We start from the raw sequence: 17,684 nt of genomic DNA, 5'->3' as shown, positions 1-17,684 counted from the left end.
GAAAACGAAGTTGACTGAAAGGCTGAAAATAAACTCTAAACAGACGAATAAATATTTGCCGAAAATGTGAAGTTTACCCAAAATTTACCTTATGGCTTGTTTTCAAGGGTGCCCCCACATGCAGTCGCTAGTCGCTCGTTTGCAGCGATAAATCTGGTCACGTGGCTCTATTTTGCAGATGATTTTGAATTTCCCGCTATTCAAAAAAGTAGCGTCAAGTCGTCGCGTCGAGCAGCAGCCACGAGATGGCTTCTTGCAGGAATAGTCTTGGTCTTGGAAGCTGATTCCTTAATCTCATTTAGTAGCAGTCGTGGCAGTGGTACGAATAAAAGAAATTGGAGTGAATTAAAAAAAAAACACTGCCGAAACTGAAGCGATTTTTTTTCCAGCGATAAAGCTCAACATTTTCATCTTGTTTTCAGCTTTATCGCGACCAGATTTGACGTGGGAAACGAGCGTCGAGCGCAAACGTCGAGCGACTGCACTGCATGTGCATCTCTATAGGTACTAATACTCTTTTCTCAAACATGCTCGGAAATGTATGGGTTAATGTCACGAAATGGAGACATGAAGTTTCTCATTTATGGCTCCCTACCACCTCCCTACATAACTTCTTGGCCTAGGCCATGAAGTATGTATGAAAATCCATTATTGTCCGCTGCTCTAACTTTTTAATTTTGCTTACTAACATTAAACTGACAAAGGAAAAATTACGAACAGCCAACCACCACTACTCTGTAAGCATTTGCGATACTGCAATGCGATGCGATGCAATGCGATGCGAAGCGGTGCGATGTGAAGCGAAGCGATGCGATGCGATGCGATGCGAAGCGAAGCGATGCGATGCGATGCGAAGCGATGCGATGCGATGCGATGGATGGATGGATGGATGGATGAAATATTTCCTCACATTGTTTGAGAAAAGCACTATACAAGCCTCGGCCAGAACAGGGATTGCTGGACTCGTTTTATCCGCTCTACCCCGTCTACCCCGAACTCGTCCATCAATCCCTTACTTCATGGCCTCTGCAGTAATGTACTATTGATGTGCATGTGGCCCACAGATTTGATGTGGTCCCACCATATACTTGCCATATACAATGTACTCTATGGCCCCACCGTTCAATTGTCAAATAAACAGCTGATTATGACGTGACTTTGACACAACTTTGACAATTGGGAGAATTAGATAGAGCCATATTTTTAAAGAAAAAAGCTTTAAAATTTAATAAATAATGGTAAATGCCTGTAAATTACAATAATGGTTAGAATTATAAATAAAGCTCTTGTTATCAAGAACCTAGTTTCCATAAAATCTAGATTGTGTCCAAGGTTAGTTAGTATAAATAACATAACCTAACCTGTCACTAACATTGATTACATGCAATAAATACATGGTAATTACTATCACGTTTGATGTTGCAGTACAATTTTAGTGCGGTATCAAAGTTCCGACAAGCCAGGCGAAGGAGTGGATGTGAAAAGGATAAGAAACTTTAGTATAGTAGCTCATGTGGACCACGGCAAAAGTACGTTAGCTGATCGCTTGTTGGAGATCACTGGTGTGATTAAACCGGGAGCTGAGCACGCGCAAGTGCTGGATCAACTGCAGGTTCGAACTCTACTTTGCTACTAACTTGTGCTTACCTAAAAAATAAATAATAAAACAAAACCGGTTAAGAGTATGTCTCACCATGCTCAGTGTAGGGTTCCTTAGCTGTTACTGAAAAATAAAAGCTAGGGAAGTGATACACACCTGTTCAAAAAATCAAATCAGTCCAGCTGTTTTTGAATAATAAGTTTACCAGCAAAAGAGTGAATCTCCATAGCAATTACATCCTTTTGTTTAGAAGCACAGTTTTTCTGGCAATAACTCGAAAACTGTATATGCAATCATGTTCAAACATTTCTGAAAATATTCAAATGAAAAGGATGAAACTATAATGGTTCTGTTCTTTCAACTATGTAATTCAAAAAATAAATTTTTAATAAAAAATGGAACCAACTTCAAAAAGCTTAAAAATAATTTTTGGTAAAAAAAAATTTTTTTTTTTTTTTTGATAGTTTTAAGTGATTTGTAGCCAAAGTGCATCTCACAACGATTCCATTAAGCTCAAACACGGCATAGTTATATTATTTTATAACAGAGTACCGGTACCTATGGTCTTCATCATCAGGTCCAGTTCACCAAATGATACTTTCTGAAAGTAAATTCTTTGTCTTGGTGTTAAAAATGCCAAAATCGCTATAGGTGTGCTTTAAAAATTCAAGGGTTGCCCTCGATTTCTCTAGGATTCCATCATCAGATCCTGACTTGGTGTCAATGGGACCACCTCGGAAGTATGTCCTTTAGAACTAATCAAGAATTTTGAAATTCGGCCCACAATTGGCAGAGTTATCGCGTAACAAACATACAAAACAAAAACATACACCCAAATTAAGAATATCAGCCAGGCATAAACACCACACATTAAGCATCAAATTGAAATTGTTGTATAAGTATATTATATAGCATCAAATTGAAATTGTTGTATAAATATATTATATTATTGAACAGGTTGAAAGGGAAAGAGGAATCACAGTGAAAGCAGTCACAGCATCATTGAATTACACTTACAATAATGAAGAATATTTACTGAACCTCATCGACACCCCAGGACATGTTGACTTTTCCAATGAGGTATGCTTATTTTTTCTTTATTTCAGTTTAAGTCTTTAATGAAACAAAGTCTTCTTACTGTTTTTTTTTCTCAGGTTGTGAGAAGTGTCTCAGCTTGTCAAGGAGTAATTCTCTTAGTTGATGCAAATGAAGGTGTACAAGCTCAAACAGTGGCAGTGCACACTCTAGCCAAAAAGAACAACTTAGTCATGATACCTACACTCAACAAGGTGGATTTACCCAGAGCTGACCCCGAAAAAGTTAAATCTCAACTCAATTCACTATTTAAAATAGAACCACACACAGTAATGAGCATATCTGCCAAAAAAGGCTGGGGAGTTAAAGATTTGTTGGAAGCAGTGATAGAGAGAATTCCACCACCTTCTGTGAACATTAATGGTCATTTTACAGCACACATAATAGACACATGGCATGACAAGTATAGAGGTGTACTTTGTTTAGCATATATCCATACTGGGAGAGTACAAGTTGGACAACCAGTGAGATGGAGATCTGACACTAAACAACACACTGTAAAGTACCTGGCAATGTTGAGACCCAGCGAGGAGCCAATAGAGTCAGCCGGGGCAGGCCAGGTTGTGATGGTGGGTAAGTTAAACAAGAGCTACTTATAGGTAGAGTCATTCACGATGACGCGTGCCGTGGTGCTTATTACAATGTCATTAATGTCTAATTTTGACTTAATCCACGCGTCTTCGTGGATGGCACTAATAAGTTTAGTCCCACTGTCATATACTTATTAAATCCTGATGCTATATTGTGTAATCCGCTAAAGACCGCAGTCGCATTCCTTTCTACACTCTTCTTAATACCATGTAACAAAGAAGTGGTGAAAAAGATGATTCAAGTGTGTACAGAATAAGGATTGAATCTTAGTTATACTTTTTTCAAGTATAACAATGCTATAATCAATGCTTAATCAATTATTTTATTATAGATATCAATTAATACTTTCAGGTTGCGGCCCCAAAGGCGGCGGCAGCGTTGGCGATCAACTGATATCAGTGGATGTTACAGACACCAAAGACTTAGCTTCTATCCCCCCAGTCAAGCACATGGTGTATGCGGGTATATTTCCCGCTGACCAGTCACAGCACTCTTTGCTCAGCGACGCCATCAGGAAACTGGCGCTTAATGACTCAGCTGTCAGTGTTAGAGCGGATTCCAGGTATTACATGTTGATTACAATCTATGTGAGCCCGCAGTGTCTGCCGAAACCTGGCAAGAAAGCATTGTGGGATTTGTGGGACTGGTTTTAGTGGGTATGCTCGCCCCTTCATTCCTCACTCAGGAAGATGGCAGACAGAGTTCCAGATTAACAAGTCAAGCGTCCCTGGACATGCCTTGTGATCGAAAAGTTTCCATTCTGTCCTTAATTAATTTAATTACACAAAATGTATGTAAATTTCGTAACTAAACTGAAAATAGTATAAAATGAGGAACTCAAAATAAAAAAAACCGGCCAAGAGCGTGTCGGACACGCCCAAGATAGGGTTCCGTAGCAATTACGAAAAAATCAAGTAATATTATGTGCTTTATAACACAATTAAAACACTTACTATAGTCTTAAAATCTATTACCAGAAAAAGAGTTTATCTTCACGGCACTTACGTCCTTTTGTTGAGAAGCGCAGTTTTTCGGCAATAACTCAAAAACGGTATATCCGATCATGTTGAAACCAATTTTCGTTGAAAGTATTTATTTAGCGTTACCTTTGCATATTTTTGCATATTTTTTGAACAAACGGTTTATAAGATAGAGGTGGGGGGACACAATTTTTGCTACTTTGGGAGCGATTATTTCCGGAAATCTTCACTTAATCAAAAAAGTTTTTGAGTAACCTTACTATCTTTTCAAAAGAGCTGTCGAACTATGTGCCACACAATGTGTAAAAATTATTATTTTTTTCAATTTCTGTTGCGTGTATGGAGGGAGTGCTACCGCGGCTTTGACAAGACATCTGTACTCCAAATTTCATTGATATTACATCTTGTAATTTTCGAGTAAAATGCCTGTGACATACGGACGGACAGACAGACATACGGACAGAGAGACAGACAGAAAGACGGACGTGGAGAACTATAAGGGTTCCGTTTTTGCGATTTTGGCTCCGGAACCCTAAAAATGGCTCTATTACCTTGTTTGTAGGCCTAAAATATATACATTAAAAGAAAAAAACTGGCCAAGTGCGAATTGAACTCACAAACCGAGAATGCTGTACAGTGACAAGGCAAAATACATATTTAAAAATCTCAAAATATCTGAACTGTTTGTTTTCACGCCCCCTTCGGTTGTATGGGTACAAAAACATTGAAAACATTTATATATTTTTTTAACAGTTTGTAACAAGATTGCGAACATTCAAAGATTGCTCCAAATGGTTTAACTTTCTTTTCTGATGAATGTTTCAGTCCCGCTTTAGGACAAGGATGGCGCGTCGGCTTCTTAGGACTTCTACATCTGGATGTGTTTACCCAAAGATTACTGCAAGAGTACAAGGCTGAGGCAATATTGACTGCACCTTCGGTACCATATAAGATAAAGTAATTAATTTTATACATATATTTTTTTTATTTTTTGTTTATGTTACAAGTGACTTAAATAGTTAGGCTGCGTTTCCACCAGAATTGTTCGAGGGTGTGTTGCGACGAATGTATTGGTCATGAACCAATAGAAACTCTTCATTTACCTGTCCTCGCTCAGCGCAGCTCTAGTGGAAACCAGCTTGGCGGAGCAAGGATAGGTAAAAGAAGCGTTTCTATTGGCTCATGACAAACACATCTCGCAACGCATCCTCGCACATTTCTGGTGGAAATGTTGCCTTAAAAACACTATGAAACTTACTTCTAGAGTGAAAGGTGCGAAGGTAATCAAGCAGTACAAAGGGGAAGAAGTGATCATCACAAATCCTCTTTTTATGCCAGAACCGCATCACGTAGAGGAGTATTACGAGCCACTAGTAATAGGTAAGCTATTCTTCCTAGAATTTGCTGTTTATTTTATCCCAGTACATGATATGATATCATGAGCACCGATGATGGTGTTACAGTCGAGTTCATAAACTTGTGAGCAAAATTTTTATCAAAAATATCTGAACAAGCTTTTACGCCGTTAACAATAGAGTCGTGTTCAGATATTTTTGGCCAAATTTTTTCTCATAAGTTTACGAACTTGACTGTAAAAGGGGGTGCACTTGCTTTGTGTGTGGTCAAGGTCATAAGTATATGTACAAAGTCAAAAATATCTATACACCAGGCAGCGGGGTAGGCAGCGCTAGTGCTGGTGGTGCGCTGCTACCCTGGAATCGACCCAATGCACGCTAGTGATTGCCACTAACTAACCATTAGGCCTATGTGTTCATCTATTCGACACTATAGCTATATAGAAATGATGCCCTCGACTGTACCACAAAACATAAATGAAATCCTGAAATTAGAAGCATTGATGCACCCTCCTAGATGCAAAATGTAACTAACTCCTGAATTTAATGTTGGTTTTAAATTTCAAAAGTTAATTAACTAATTTTTCAGGTACAATTGTAACTCCTGTAGAGTACATTGGATCCGTAACAACACTGTGCATAGACAGGAGAGGTATACCGCTGCCGTCCAATGCCGTCGACGACAGAATGACATTGTTACAGTTCATTTTGCCACTGTCCGAGGTTGTCATAGATTTCCACGACACCCTAAAGAGCATCACTTCTGGATTCGCCAGCTTTGACTATCAGGATCATGGATTCCATCCGAGTTCGCTGGCAAGGGTAAGTAAGCATTTAAAACAAAATAAAATGTGACCATTGTAGTGTCTCCTTGCGCCATCTAGTGAGCAAATATAGAAACTGCAAATCCTAAATCGCGCCATAGAAGTCTCTCAACTCGGACACATATACAGCATGTAACATTCAGATTGGTCAGTATGAGAAAGTCTGAAACTATAAGACATACGAAGATCTGTTCTTACGAACCATGTAATCGATTTTAGTAACAAGAAAAACTGCATTCATACATTTTAAAAAAAACTTGTACTTAGCTGGGGAATGGGGAATGGATGAAAGATTTAGAAACGCTTGAAACGTTTTTTTTTTTTACTGGCCTACAAAAGTGTCCCACTGCTGGGCAAAGGCCTCTCCTCTTGATCTCCAAACCTCCCGGTTCAGCGCAATGTCAGGCCAATCCCTTGTATACGTGTCTAAATCGTCCCGCCATCTCCTTTTCGGTCTGATCAATAGGAATAACCTTTCTAATTAACAAAAAAATATTAGATTTTTAAGTAGCATCTATTAATTTTAAAAATGAAAGAGTTTTATTTACCGCCAAACTATGACAGTCCGGTCGGTTACGGGTTGTTCCATAGTCCAGAATAAAAAACATTAAAAAATAATTTGTGTCTTTGACTCTATCGTTTTGACAGGTGACACTCTTTACCGGGCCGAATAATACTGACATGGAAATACCGACTCTGTTTTTCATATACACGCCCATAAAAACTGACATGAGCTCGGTTGGGTGTGTAGATGAACAACAGGGTCGGTATTTCCATGTCAGTATTATTCGGCCCGGTAAAGAGTGTCACCTGTCAAACCGATCGAGTCAAAGACACAAATTCTTTTTTAATGTTTTTTATTCTGGACTATTTTTAATTTGGCGGTTAAGAACTCTTTATTTTTTTTTAATTAATTGATGCTACTTAAAAATCTGATATTTTTTTATCGATAAAAAAAGTCAAGCGTTTCTAAAATTTTCATCCATTCTCCATTGAACCCGGACGATTTGAAAAATAAAACTTACACTTATACCTACAACTTCCGACGCTTTTCCTTCGGACTTCGGTTCCCAGGCATAACACCTGCCCAGAGAGAGATTTCTCTCTATTGTAGCCTCGCCCCCCACACCAGCTTACCGACATTTTAAATAAATGTATTTGATATTACAGATGGACATTCTAGTCAATGGCGTGTTAGTCGATGAACTGTCGAGTATAGTACACACGAGTAGACTTGAATACACTGCCAGGAGGTTAACAGAGAAATTAAAAGAAATGATCCCTCGCCAGATGGTGCAGGTAAGAGAAGGTTTATGAATGAGTTCGCGTCCTCTGGTAATGGATATACTACGATTACGAAATTCGAAATTTAAGCTTTTTTCCGTGCCGACTCGCTCACGCAAGTTTACCATTTACAGAGAAAAGACGACAAGAAAAGGGGGTCCTCAAAAAAAAATCGTATTGCTTTCGTTTAATCTCCATAGGCCGTGGTGGCCCGTGGTTTGACCTATCGCCTCTCAAACAGAGGGTCGTGGGTTCAAACCCCGGCTCGCACCTCTGAGTTTTTCGAAATTCATGTGCGGAATTACATTTGAAATTTACCACGAGCTTTGCGGTGAAGGAAAACATCGTGAGGAAACCTGCACAAACCTGCGAAGAAATTCAATGGTGCGTGTGAAGTTCCCAATCCGCACTGGGCCCGCGTGGGAACTATGGCCCAAGCCCTCTTGTTCTGAGAGGAGGCCTGTGCCCAGCAGTGGGACGTATATAGGCTGGGATGATGATGATGATGATGAATCTCCATAATGTTTTAAACATAAAAAAATCTCAAACTTGGAATGATAATAGTATAAATCGTCAAATACCTACCACCTTTCAATAATCCTAATAAATCCATTTATTTCGGGCAACTTGCTCCATACAATAAATACCTTACAGAACAACTCACTAACCCAATAAACTCAATAATTGGCCACCTAAAAATTTATTATATTTATAGGTGTACATAATTCATTTTATGAACAACATTACACCAAAAAAACCGGCCAAGTTCGAGTCGGACTCACGCACGAAGGGTTCCATCCGTACCATTAGCAATTTAGCAAAAAGCGGCAAAAAATCACGTTTGTTGTAGTCCCCCTTAAATATTTATTTTATTCTCTTTTTAGTATTTGTTGTTAAAGCGGCCACAGTTATATATCTGTGAAAATTTCAACTGTTTAACTATCACGGCTCATGAGATACAGCCTGGTGACAGACGGACGGACAGCGAAGTCTCCGTTTTTACCGTTTGGGTACGGAACCCTAACAAAAGTATAAAATACCTACCTGCCAAGGTATAAATACCAAGTATAGTATTTATACCTTGGTTTTGTGGGGCGATAAAATCAAAATATACTGCTTACCTGTCACATTTAATTGACCTGGCGATGTATAGGCCTATAGGGCTTCTAGATTAAATAAATGTTACCTGTAAATTAGTGGATTCTGCACAGAAACGTATAGGGTCCCTGAATTAAAAATATACTTAGTAGTATTCATAATTAATAGTACCTACCTTCAGTGCCCTATTTCACGAAGCTACAAATTACAATTTAAAAGCGGTAGTCTTTGTTTAACAGTATGCGCTGAAAAGAGATTACCGCTTGTAAATTGTAACTTGTAGCTTCGTGAAATGGGGCCCTGCTGTCAATACAAGTACATAATTTTAAAATCTGTACATCTAACTTTATGTCTTTAAAATATTTTTATAGGTCGCCATCCAAGCTGTAGTTGGAGGAAAAGTGTTTGCGAGAGAAACACTAAAGGCATATAGAAAGGATGTTACAGCAAAATTGGTAAGCTAGCCCTGTACAGTCAGCAACGAAAGTCCATGAACACATCCAAATTTTCAAAACACCTGCACACTATAAAGGTTCAAATCCATTGATATGTATACTACTCAAAACTTGCTGAATATATACAGTGGTGGTCATGTAATTAAGAACGATTTGAAGTTCCAGATTATTTTTAACTAAATCATGTCATGTGTAGTCGTGGTTCCTTCTTAGAAGTAACTAGTTACGTTATGAAATAGCCACATGAATAGAGCAAACGGGATTAAGAATAAATAATAAAATTACTGACATTTTTTTACAAATTTTGTGTTTATTTTCTTTAGTAACAAATTCAAATAGTAATGAAGCTGGACAAATAATTAAGAACGATTTATTGAACTGTTCGAAAGTTTTTTTATTTGAAACTTAGATTAACTAAATCACACTAACGTGAAGTTTGTACACAAAAAAAAGCAATGTAATACATTTTAACTAAAATTAATAGTTAGTAGCATGTCCACGGCTTTTTATTACTGCCTTACACCGGCGAGGCATTGAATCTATCAATTTTTGACATTTCGCGAGAGAGATAGAGTTCCATTCTTCTAAGAATACGTCATACAGTTCTCTTAAATTGCTACACTGTCGATTTGAAACCTTTTTCTTGACTTCGCACCAAAGATGCTCTATTGGGTTAAGATCGGGGCTGTTGGCTGGCCAATCTAAGACAGAAACTGATTGCGATGTGAGGAATTCCTTAACGGTACGTGCAGTATGCTTGGGATCATTGTCGTGCTGGAATGTCCAAATAACCGGAAGCACGCCTTCTGCATATGGTAACATTGTTTCTTCCAGTATGTTTTTGTATTGAAATTGATCCATGTTTCCTTCTATCAGTCTAACAGGTCCAACACCATAACCAGAAAAACATCCCCAAATTTTTACATTTCCCCCGCCATGCTTTAAAGTCACTTTTGTGTACTTTGGGTCGAATGCTTTATTTGGAGGCCATCTTACATATCGTTTGCCATCAGAACATACCCTATTTATTTTTGTCTCGTCAGAAAAAAGAACGTTTTTCCACTGTCTGACTGTCCAGTTTTCATATCTTCTTGCAAATGCAAGCCGGGCTTGCCTATGACACCGTTTCAACATAGGCACCTTCCTTGCTATCCTTCCGTGCAACTTTTCTTCTACCAAACGCCTTCGAATAATGCGTGCCGAGATTGCTGAAGGGTTGTTTTCGCCAAAATATTTTTTTCTTAACTCATTAGACGGTATTAGACCCTTTAAAAGGATTTTGTTTTGCCAAACGAACGATATTTCGATCATCTCGACGAGATGACTTTCTTTGTCTAGGTACACGCGGAACATTTGAAGTAGTTTGATACGTGGCAAAATGCTTTATGGCGTGGAAAACCATAGTTTTTGAACATTGCAGATGATCGGCTATGTGTTTATACGACCAATTCTTGTCGCAAAGTTTTAGTATTACTTCTCTTGTAGATTTATCACAACTTTTATTTTCCCCATTGTTTTTATATGAAGCAATCGCCTTTAAGACTTTTACGGCACTAAATGGCGCCAAAATTATTCGAATAATAACCTAAAACCACAAAGCGGCCGTCCGTTCTCTATATAAATTTGAATAAAAAATAAACTATTCAGCGTTCTTAATTATATGACCAGCCAGTAAGTAGTAATACTAGGTTTAGATGTAATGTATAAAGTTTATATATTTATTTTTTAGCCAATTATATGTATAAATGAATTTACCGCTAGTACGGAAAAGTTTTACGATACCGAGATAAGTACAAAAATATACATGCAGTTAGTAACACTTGTCAGTTTGAAAAAATCTTCTCTATAAAAAATCGTTCTTAATTATATGACCACAACTGTATAGACGTAAGTAGATATTAATAATTGAATTCAGTCATGTTATTATCAAATATTTCAGTGGGTATAATAAATTGGAGCTATAGGAACGATCTACAAGTAACACCGCGTGAAAACCTTGTATGGTATGAAGTAAATCTATTAAATAGAAAATTTATAAAACTGACTTCTACAATCCTGAATATCCACCACCACTCCTTGGAGTGTAACTTATCCATTAAAGAAAAGAATTTGTAAAATCTATTCATAAATGACGTGAAACAATTTAATTGAGAACCTCCTCTTTTTGAAATCGGTTAAAATCGAAAATAGTAAAAAGTGTAAGAAGCGAATGGCTGGCATAAACAAATGACATGTCAATGATGTCACGACCAAAATGAAAGAGACAAATGTACCTATTATATGACAGTGCTGTACTTTTTTCGGTGATTGTCATCAGTCTAAATTCGAAAATTGGTCCGGTCATGATCTAACAAATAACTTTTAGACGATACTACGTCCAGCAAGTTTTGGAAGTCTACTGTCCGGCCACTTTTGGAAATATACTGTCCAGTAACTTTTGGAAGTTTACTGTCCAGCCACTTTTGAAAATATAATGTCCGGCCACTTTTGGAAATTAATAATTTAACTAAATGGAATTTTGTTTCTAACCATGTTCAGTAACTTATGTACAATTCATGTGTCTAGTATCTTTTGTAACGTTATTTTGTTCGGCAAGTTTCGATGCTGACTGTACCCTCTTTTTACTTTATATTCTTCATTAGATACCCTTCCAGTGGTGACCTTAAAGTTCCCCCGCAGACCGATAGTTAAGTTGGGCTTGTTAATCAGTATAAAGATGTATGCAAGTGCGCACACTATCACGGCCGATACCGAATCGTTATAGTGTGCGCACTTGCATACATTTTAAATTTATTCTGATGAAGAGCCCAACTAAACTATCGGCCGATAGAAAGTCTGCGGTCTGCGGGGGTTCTAAACGTGGCGGGATGCACGTTATGTTTTTTTACAAAGTATGTTAATCCAAAGCAGTTATTTTTCTGTTGTTGACTTTAAATTTGGTACGGAACCCTAGAAAGGACTGACAGTTGTACCTACTGTCTATCTCTTTGTAAAATTATTTATGTTTAGGCTGCGTTTCAACCAGAGATGTGCTAGGAATGTGTTTTTCATGAACCAATAGGATGCTTCATTAACTCGCCTCGCTCCGCTCAGCTGTTTCCACCAGAGCGGTGCTGTGCGAGGATGGGTAAATGAAACACATCCTCGTCCATCTCTGGTGGAAACGCAGCCTTAACGTGTCCTTGTCTTCCAGTATGGTGGCGATATAACTCGAAGGAAGAAATTGCTTAAGCAGCAAGCAGAAGGCAAAAAGAAGATGAGGAGCGTTGCGAATATAAAAATACCAAGAAACACGTTTATAGATGTCCTCAAGAGATGAGATCGTCACATTCTCAATTTTAACTGATAGTTATTAATAAACATTTTATAAATGTTACTTTCTTTGGTTTCACAGCATCAATAAGAGCGAAACTTTAATAGAACGCTAGGGTCAAATAAATCTACCAACGAGTCACGCTACCTGGGGGTTTCTATAAAGCACAAATAGAGTATTAATTAAGTATCGTTTGTAAAAAAGAGTTTATCAAATATTTTTTTATCTTACTTTATAAAAGGTTGAGTTGAACAAAAAACAAAGATTCAAAAATATAGGTATTTTATTAAAAATGCTGATGATATTAGGGTCATTGCATGGTAAACATTACAAAATACTAAAATATGTATGTAATATCAACCTAAGGTAAGGCTACTTTGCTAATTTTATGTTTGAAGCTTAAATTACATTGATTATTTTGATTATATGTTTCATAAAATGAAAATATCAGACTAAGAATAGGCAGCTAAATACCAATAATAGGACAAAATGTAACAAATATACCTATGTCGTTTTTACATTCGCATAACATGCGCTTTTCTTGTTCGTTACCTGAGTGCCGTAAATGTGTTAAAGTTAAAAACTATTAACAATACTTTGGCGTCATAAAGTCAATTTATTTCTAACTATTAACTTGTCTGTTAGTGGCTAATCGTCAATAAATTTAACAACATTGGTGATCCAGAAATAGACCTTAGAAAATTAAAGCATAGCCAGATAGGAATGATTTTTTACTTCATACTAGCTGACAACTTTTCTAACTTCGAATGTTGTTGATATAACTACACTTTACCTAATATATTCCAGCCTAGAATGTCCTTAGTAATAGTGTTTTTAAAGCAAATATGGTAATTCTAATTCCCCTCATTTAGATACACCAATGGATCAATAAGCATACTTTCTTATCAAATAATAATTAAGTCGCCATAAATGTATTCTAATAATTTATAAACATTAAATTCTTCATTAGCAAACATTTTCTTTTGTGGCAGTCCTTGGAAAACACATGAGACAGTCTATTACAACAATATTTTAAAAAATTTAATAAATTCAATTTAAGTCAGTCACACTGATAATATTCTTCTTGAGATCTCTTTAACATGACTCTAGATGATAAAAAAATGACAGTGATGATGGTGACGACGTAAGACTACATGTGATTATAAACAATTTTGTATTTCTCAAGTTATAAAATTCATTTGATCACATCTTTATCAAAAACATACAAATTATCTTCAACACCAAGCGCACAAACTCCCCCAATCTCCATAGTGAATGACTGAATAACCTGGAAAAACTTTGGCAAAGCAAAAACTGTGCGAGTTTGTGCTACTTGCTTTCAAGCTATAATCAAATCAACTTTCTATCAAAAAGGGGAAATTAGAATACAATCACATTCTAATTTCGTTTTCTTCATCCTCTGGTGAGGGCTCTTGCTTACCTGTCTTCAGATGTCTCTAGAAACTGAGCATACACATCTCTTGTGCATTCACCTTTTTCGTTGAATTTGTATTTATAATATGAGCCATCAGCACAGATAACTGCAATAGAAGAAATTATTAATTTCTAATTTAGAATATAAACTTTATAAAAAAATAATTCTTTTTTTTTATAAAAATAAAATATTATCCCATCCCATCAATAAATTATTGGTTCTGTGAGACTATTTTAATGGGGCTGGAAGTCAATCATTTTATTTTATAAATGGTTATCTGTCTTTTTTTATTATTTTAACAATTTTATAATTCAGTAATTGATAGTAGCCATGTTAAAGTTTCACATAGCATATTATGTACATGAAAGCAAACTTTTTTTTCTAATAAATATTTATTAATAATTGTGTATACTAAATATTAAGGAATTAGCTAGCTACTAGGCTACAGGTCATCAAAAAAATAAAACTTTAACTTACCAACAATGGAGCTCTTGTCCACACCAAATGCACAAATACAGGGTGGCCCATTTGGAATAGTGAACTTGCAGAAACTCCAGTTGCTGGAAAAGTACTTTGGAAGGAAGTTGACAGTTGCTAAACTAGATTGCTTATTTAACTTCTCATCTTCCAGGCTGAAGACATGCACAGTACCATGGTCTGATGTCACACACAAATTGGTACTGGTGTGGTTAAAATTTATGCAGTAAATTGTTGCCTGCAAGAAATGATGCATGAATTAATAATGTTGCAAACAAGTTTACACTTTAACTAAGTAAATAATTAAGTTGTCATGTAAAAGGAATAAGCTACTAAACTTGACTTAAAAGTAAATGGATTCATTAGTCATCAATTTAATTTGCTTATAAACCCTTTATAGAGCAACGGTCGCTCTTGCAACCATAAGACATTATCCATAATGAATAATAATGATTGTAATCCATAAGACACAAAATTAATAGTGTTCATAAACTGTTATAATCTATTCAAAGCTTTAAGAACTTATTGGATAGATTGTGAAAAATTCTTGCACTATAAAGGGTTAAAGAAGCAAACAATGTAACTCATTGAGTAACATAGATAATTAAGCATATTACATTAGCTTACTTCAATACAATACATAATGAACATGAGAATACAATACATAATGAACATTTTAGGTTAAAAAAACTATATTGCAATTGGATGAATAGGTCATGCTCTCACCTGGTGAGCACCTCGTCTTAATTCTGCTAGTTTCTGTCCAGTGGCTGTATCAAAGACCCTTATGAGGGTGCCTTTTGTTGAAGCCGTGGCCAGGCGAGTCCCACCCACATTCAGAGCCAAGCAGCTCAGTGGAGCCTCATGGGCAGTAATTAGATGTCCATCTGGAGAGCTGCTAGTGCTGGCGTGACTGCTCAACTCAACCAGCTGAAGATGAAGGCAAATTAAATTTTATCAAATTAAAATAAATTTATAATTCCTAGTTAAGTTTTGTTAAAAACAAACATAATAAAACATAATTAAACTATAGATAGAAAATTTGGCCTAAATCGCCGTCAATTTAATTATGTTTTATTATGTTTGTTTTTAACAAAACTTAATTAATTCCTAGTAAAAAAATATATTCAGATATGGTCTTACTTGAACGTGACCCGTTTTGCGGCTTGGATAAGCAAGTATTGCATTATTACTGTTTGGGCAAACAACACACAGACCCCGTGGATTTTGACATGTCTCAAACACATGAAGCATCTGAGGCTGCGCTGTGAATGTGTATACCTTTATAAGGTTCTCTGAAAAGATAAACAGTAAGTTTATTGTTACACAATAATAGCGTTCTGCCAATCACTGATAAGGCACAACTCACCTAAAACAACAACAATTCTGTCTCTTCTCAATTTTACAGCTTTAACTGGACTATTGAAGTCAAGAGATATTGCAGAGTCTTTCTTCAAGTCATCCCATATTATAACTCTGTTCGGAGGATAGACGGGCGTCTTGCCCCCGCCGACTAAGGCCATGTAATTGCATCTAAACAGCATTTCCACGTAAGACAAACCGCCCTCCGCAAAGTTTTGACGCTCTTTCTCCTTGAGTGGATCGCTGTTGAATACACGAAATCCATTCTCCGTACCGCAAGCAAAACATCCTGAATAAATAACGAAAAAAAAGTACAGTCTAACAGTAAAAACCGACAAGATATTGTAATTTGGTCACGCAACGGATATTTACCTTGATCTTGGTTGAATCCTACGTATAATAGGCCATTCCCGAAGACATTATCGTCTGATAAATTCATTGCACGAAATTACTGAAATCTAGCAAATCGAAATAGTGTACTAATCAACAAACAATAATAAGAAAAATCTGATTCAACCTACATCTTCCATCACACAATCAGCAGGGCTACTTACTACGAAACTCGTATCGTACCGTCCCTCTCGCTCTCGTATTAAATAGTATAAGTGTCAGAGGGACCGCAAGACACGAACTTCGAGTTTCGAGTTTCGTAGTAGCCCTGCTGATCAAAACACGTTTTTGTAGTACAGAAAACCACATACACGCCCGAGTACTTCATCACAGCGGTTTGGCAGCTGTCAGTTTTAGTTTTGAATTAATTATGTATGTGAGATGTCATCAGTAGATTGTTGCTCCAAGCAGAAAGTTATTTTATTATTGCACCGAGTGCCGATTTGGCTTTAAGAAGCACGAGGGCAATATAAACTACTTAATGCGAGGCTTTTCTTTCAACTATTACAGGAATCAATGGATGGTGAAACAGCCCCTTAAACTACTAATAATTCTCAAGTAAACTTAGCCGTCATAGTTTTCCTTGTAAGTTTGATATACTTACTACCATCCCGAATTTTTTCAATTTTTTTCACCCACCGGTTTCAATTTTAGAGGGGGGGGGACGCTCGATTTTAATGAAAATTTGCACTAAAAAATTTGTACTTTCGCAAACAAATCACTAAATCGAAAAATTAGCAAACCCGTAATGGTTTTTTTTTTTTTTTTTTTTTGTTGATATGGCGTTTGCTGCGAGGCACTTTGCCAATGTCACGTCAAATTGCGTGATTTTGACTATCTCTTTTGTGGAGCGATTAAAATAACCCAGGGAAGGGACACTGTGGCAATTAGTTTACAATTATTTACATTTCATTTACACACATACCTAAATGCAACAATTAAAATTTATAATGTGAAGCATTGTTTACAGCTTGATATCGTTTTTGTCAATAAATTCAGCCAAAAGGTAAATAACAATTTCTTTAAAGTTAGCTAAAAGGGTACGGACGTTAGTCGGGAGCTCAGTTTTTAATTTTATAAGATCATCATAAATGTCAAACTTATTCAGAGGGCAGTTAAAAAATATATGATCTAATGATCCAATGTCCTTACGGCATTCACACATAGGATCATTTTTAATTTTAATCTTGTGTAGAAATTCTGGAGAGCACACGTGACCCAGTCTAAGTCGAATTAAACAGCTTGTCACTTTTTTCTTGAATTTAAATTCGAAAAACCAAGGACGACGAGGAATATTGTTCTGGATTTTATAAAATTGTAGTTTGTTGTTCGTGTTCCATTCGTTGGACCACGAATCAAACAACATCAACGTTGAGAGAGCGGCTAAATCATTACTAAAGCATTGATGTACAGAGTGGCTACTTC

The 17,684-nt window shown here is 36.6% G+C and overlaps 2 protein-coding genes across 2 annotated transcripts; one reads left to right on the top strand and one right to left on the bottom strand.

The window, feature by feature from the left end:
- Window positions 1–1,152: 1,152 nt before the first annotated feature.
- Window positions 1,153–12,658, top strand: waw (Translation factor waclaw). The gene is made up of 11 exons (XM_074089149.1): window positions 1,153–1,332; window positions 1,426–1,612; window positions 2,558–2,680; window positions 2,755–3,268; window positions 3,638–3,848; window positions 5,092–5,223; window positions 5,531–5,646; window positions 6,211–6,443; window positions 7,616–7,744; window positions 9,199–9,282; window positions 12,476–12,658. The coding sequence occupies exons 1-11, from the start codon at window positions 1,262–1,264 to the stop codon at window positions 12,599–12,601; spliced, it is 1,926 nt and encodes a 641-aa protein (XP_073945250.1). The 5' UTR covers window positions 1,153–1,261; the 3' UTR covers window positions 12,602–12,658.
- Window positions 12,659–12,860: 202 nt separating this feature from the next.
- On the bottom strand, window positions 12,861–16,435 carry LOC141429017 (WD repeat domain phosphoinositide-interacting protein 3). The gene is made up of 6 exons (XM_074089150.1): window positions 16,242–16,435; window positions 15,877–16,158; window positions 15,651–15,802; window positions 15,234–15,437; window positions 14,508–14,745; window positions 12,861–14,136 (listed from the first exon to the last, which is right to left on the bottom strand). Exons 1-6 carry the CDS (start codon window positions 16,306–16,308, stop codon window positions 14,033–14,035), a joined length of 1,047 nt encoding a protein of 348 aa, XP_073945251.1. The 5' UTR covers window positions 16,309–16,435; the 3' UTR covers window positions 12,861–14,032.
- Window positions 16,436–17,684: the final 1,249 nt, after the last annotated feature.

Source organism: Choristoneura fumiferana, chromosome 6, assembly GCF_025370935.1.
Source record: "Choristoneura fumiferana chromosome 6, NRCan_CFum_1, whole genome shotgun sequence".
NCBI lineage: Eukaryota > Metazoa > Arthropoda > Insecta > Lepidoptera > Tortricidae > Choristoneura > Choristoneura fumiferana.
The sequence above is the reverse complement of the archived record's forward strand: the minus strand, read 5'-3'. Positions and strand labels throughout refer to the sequence as shown.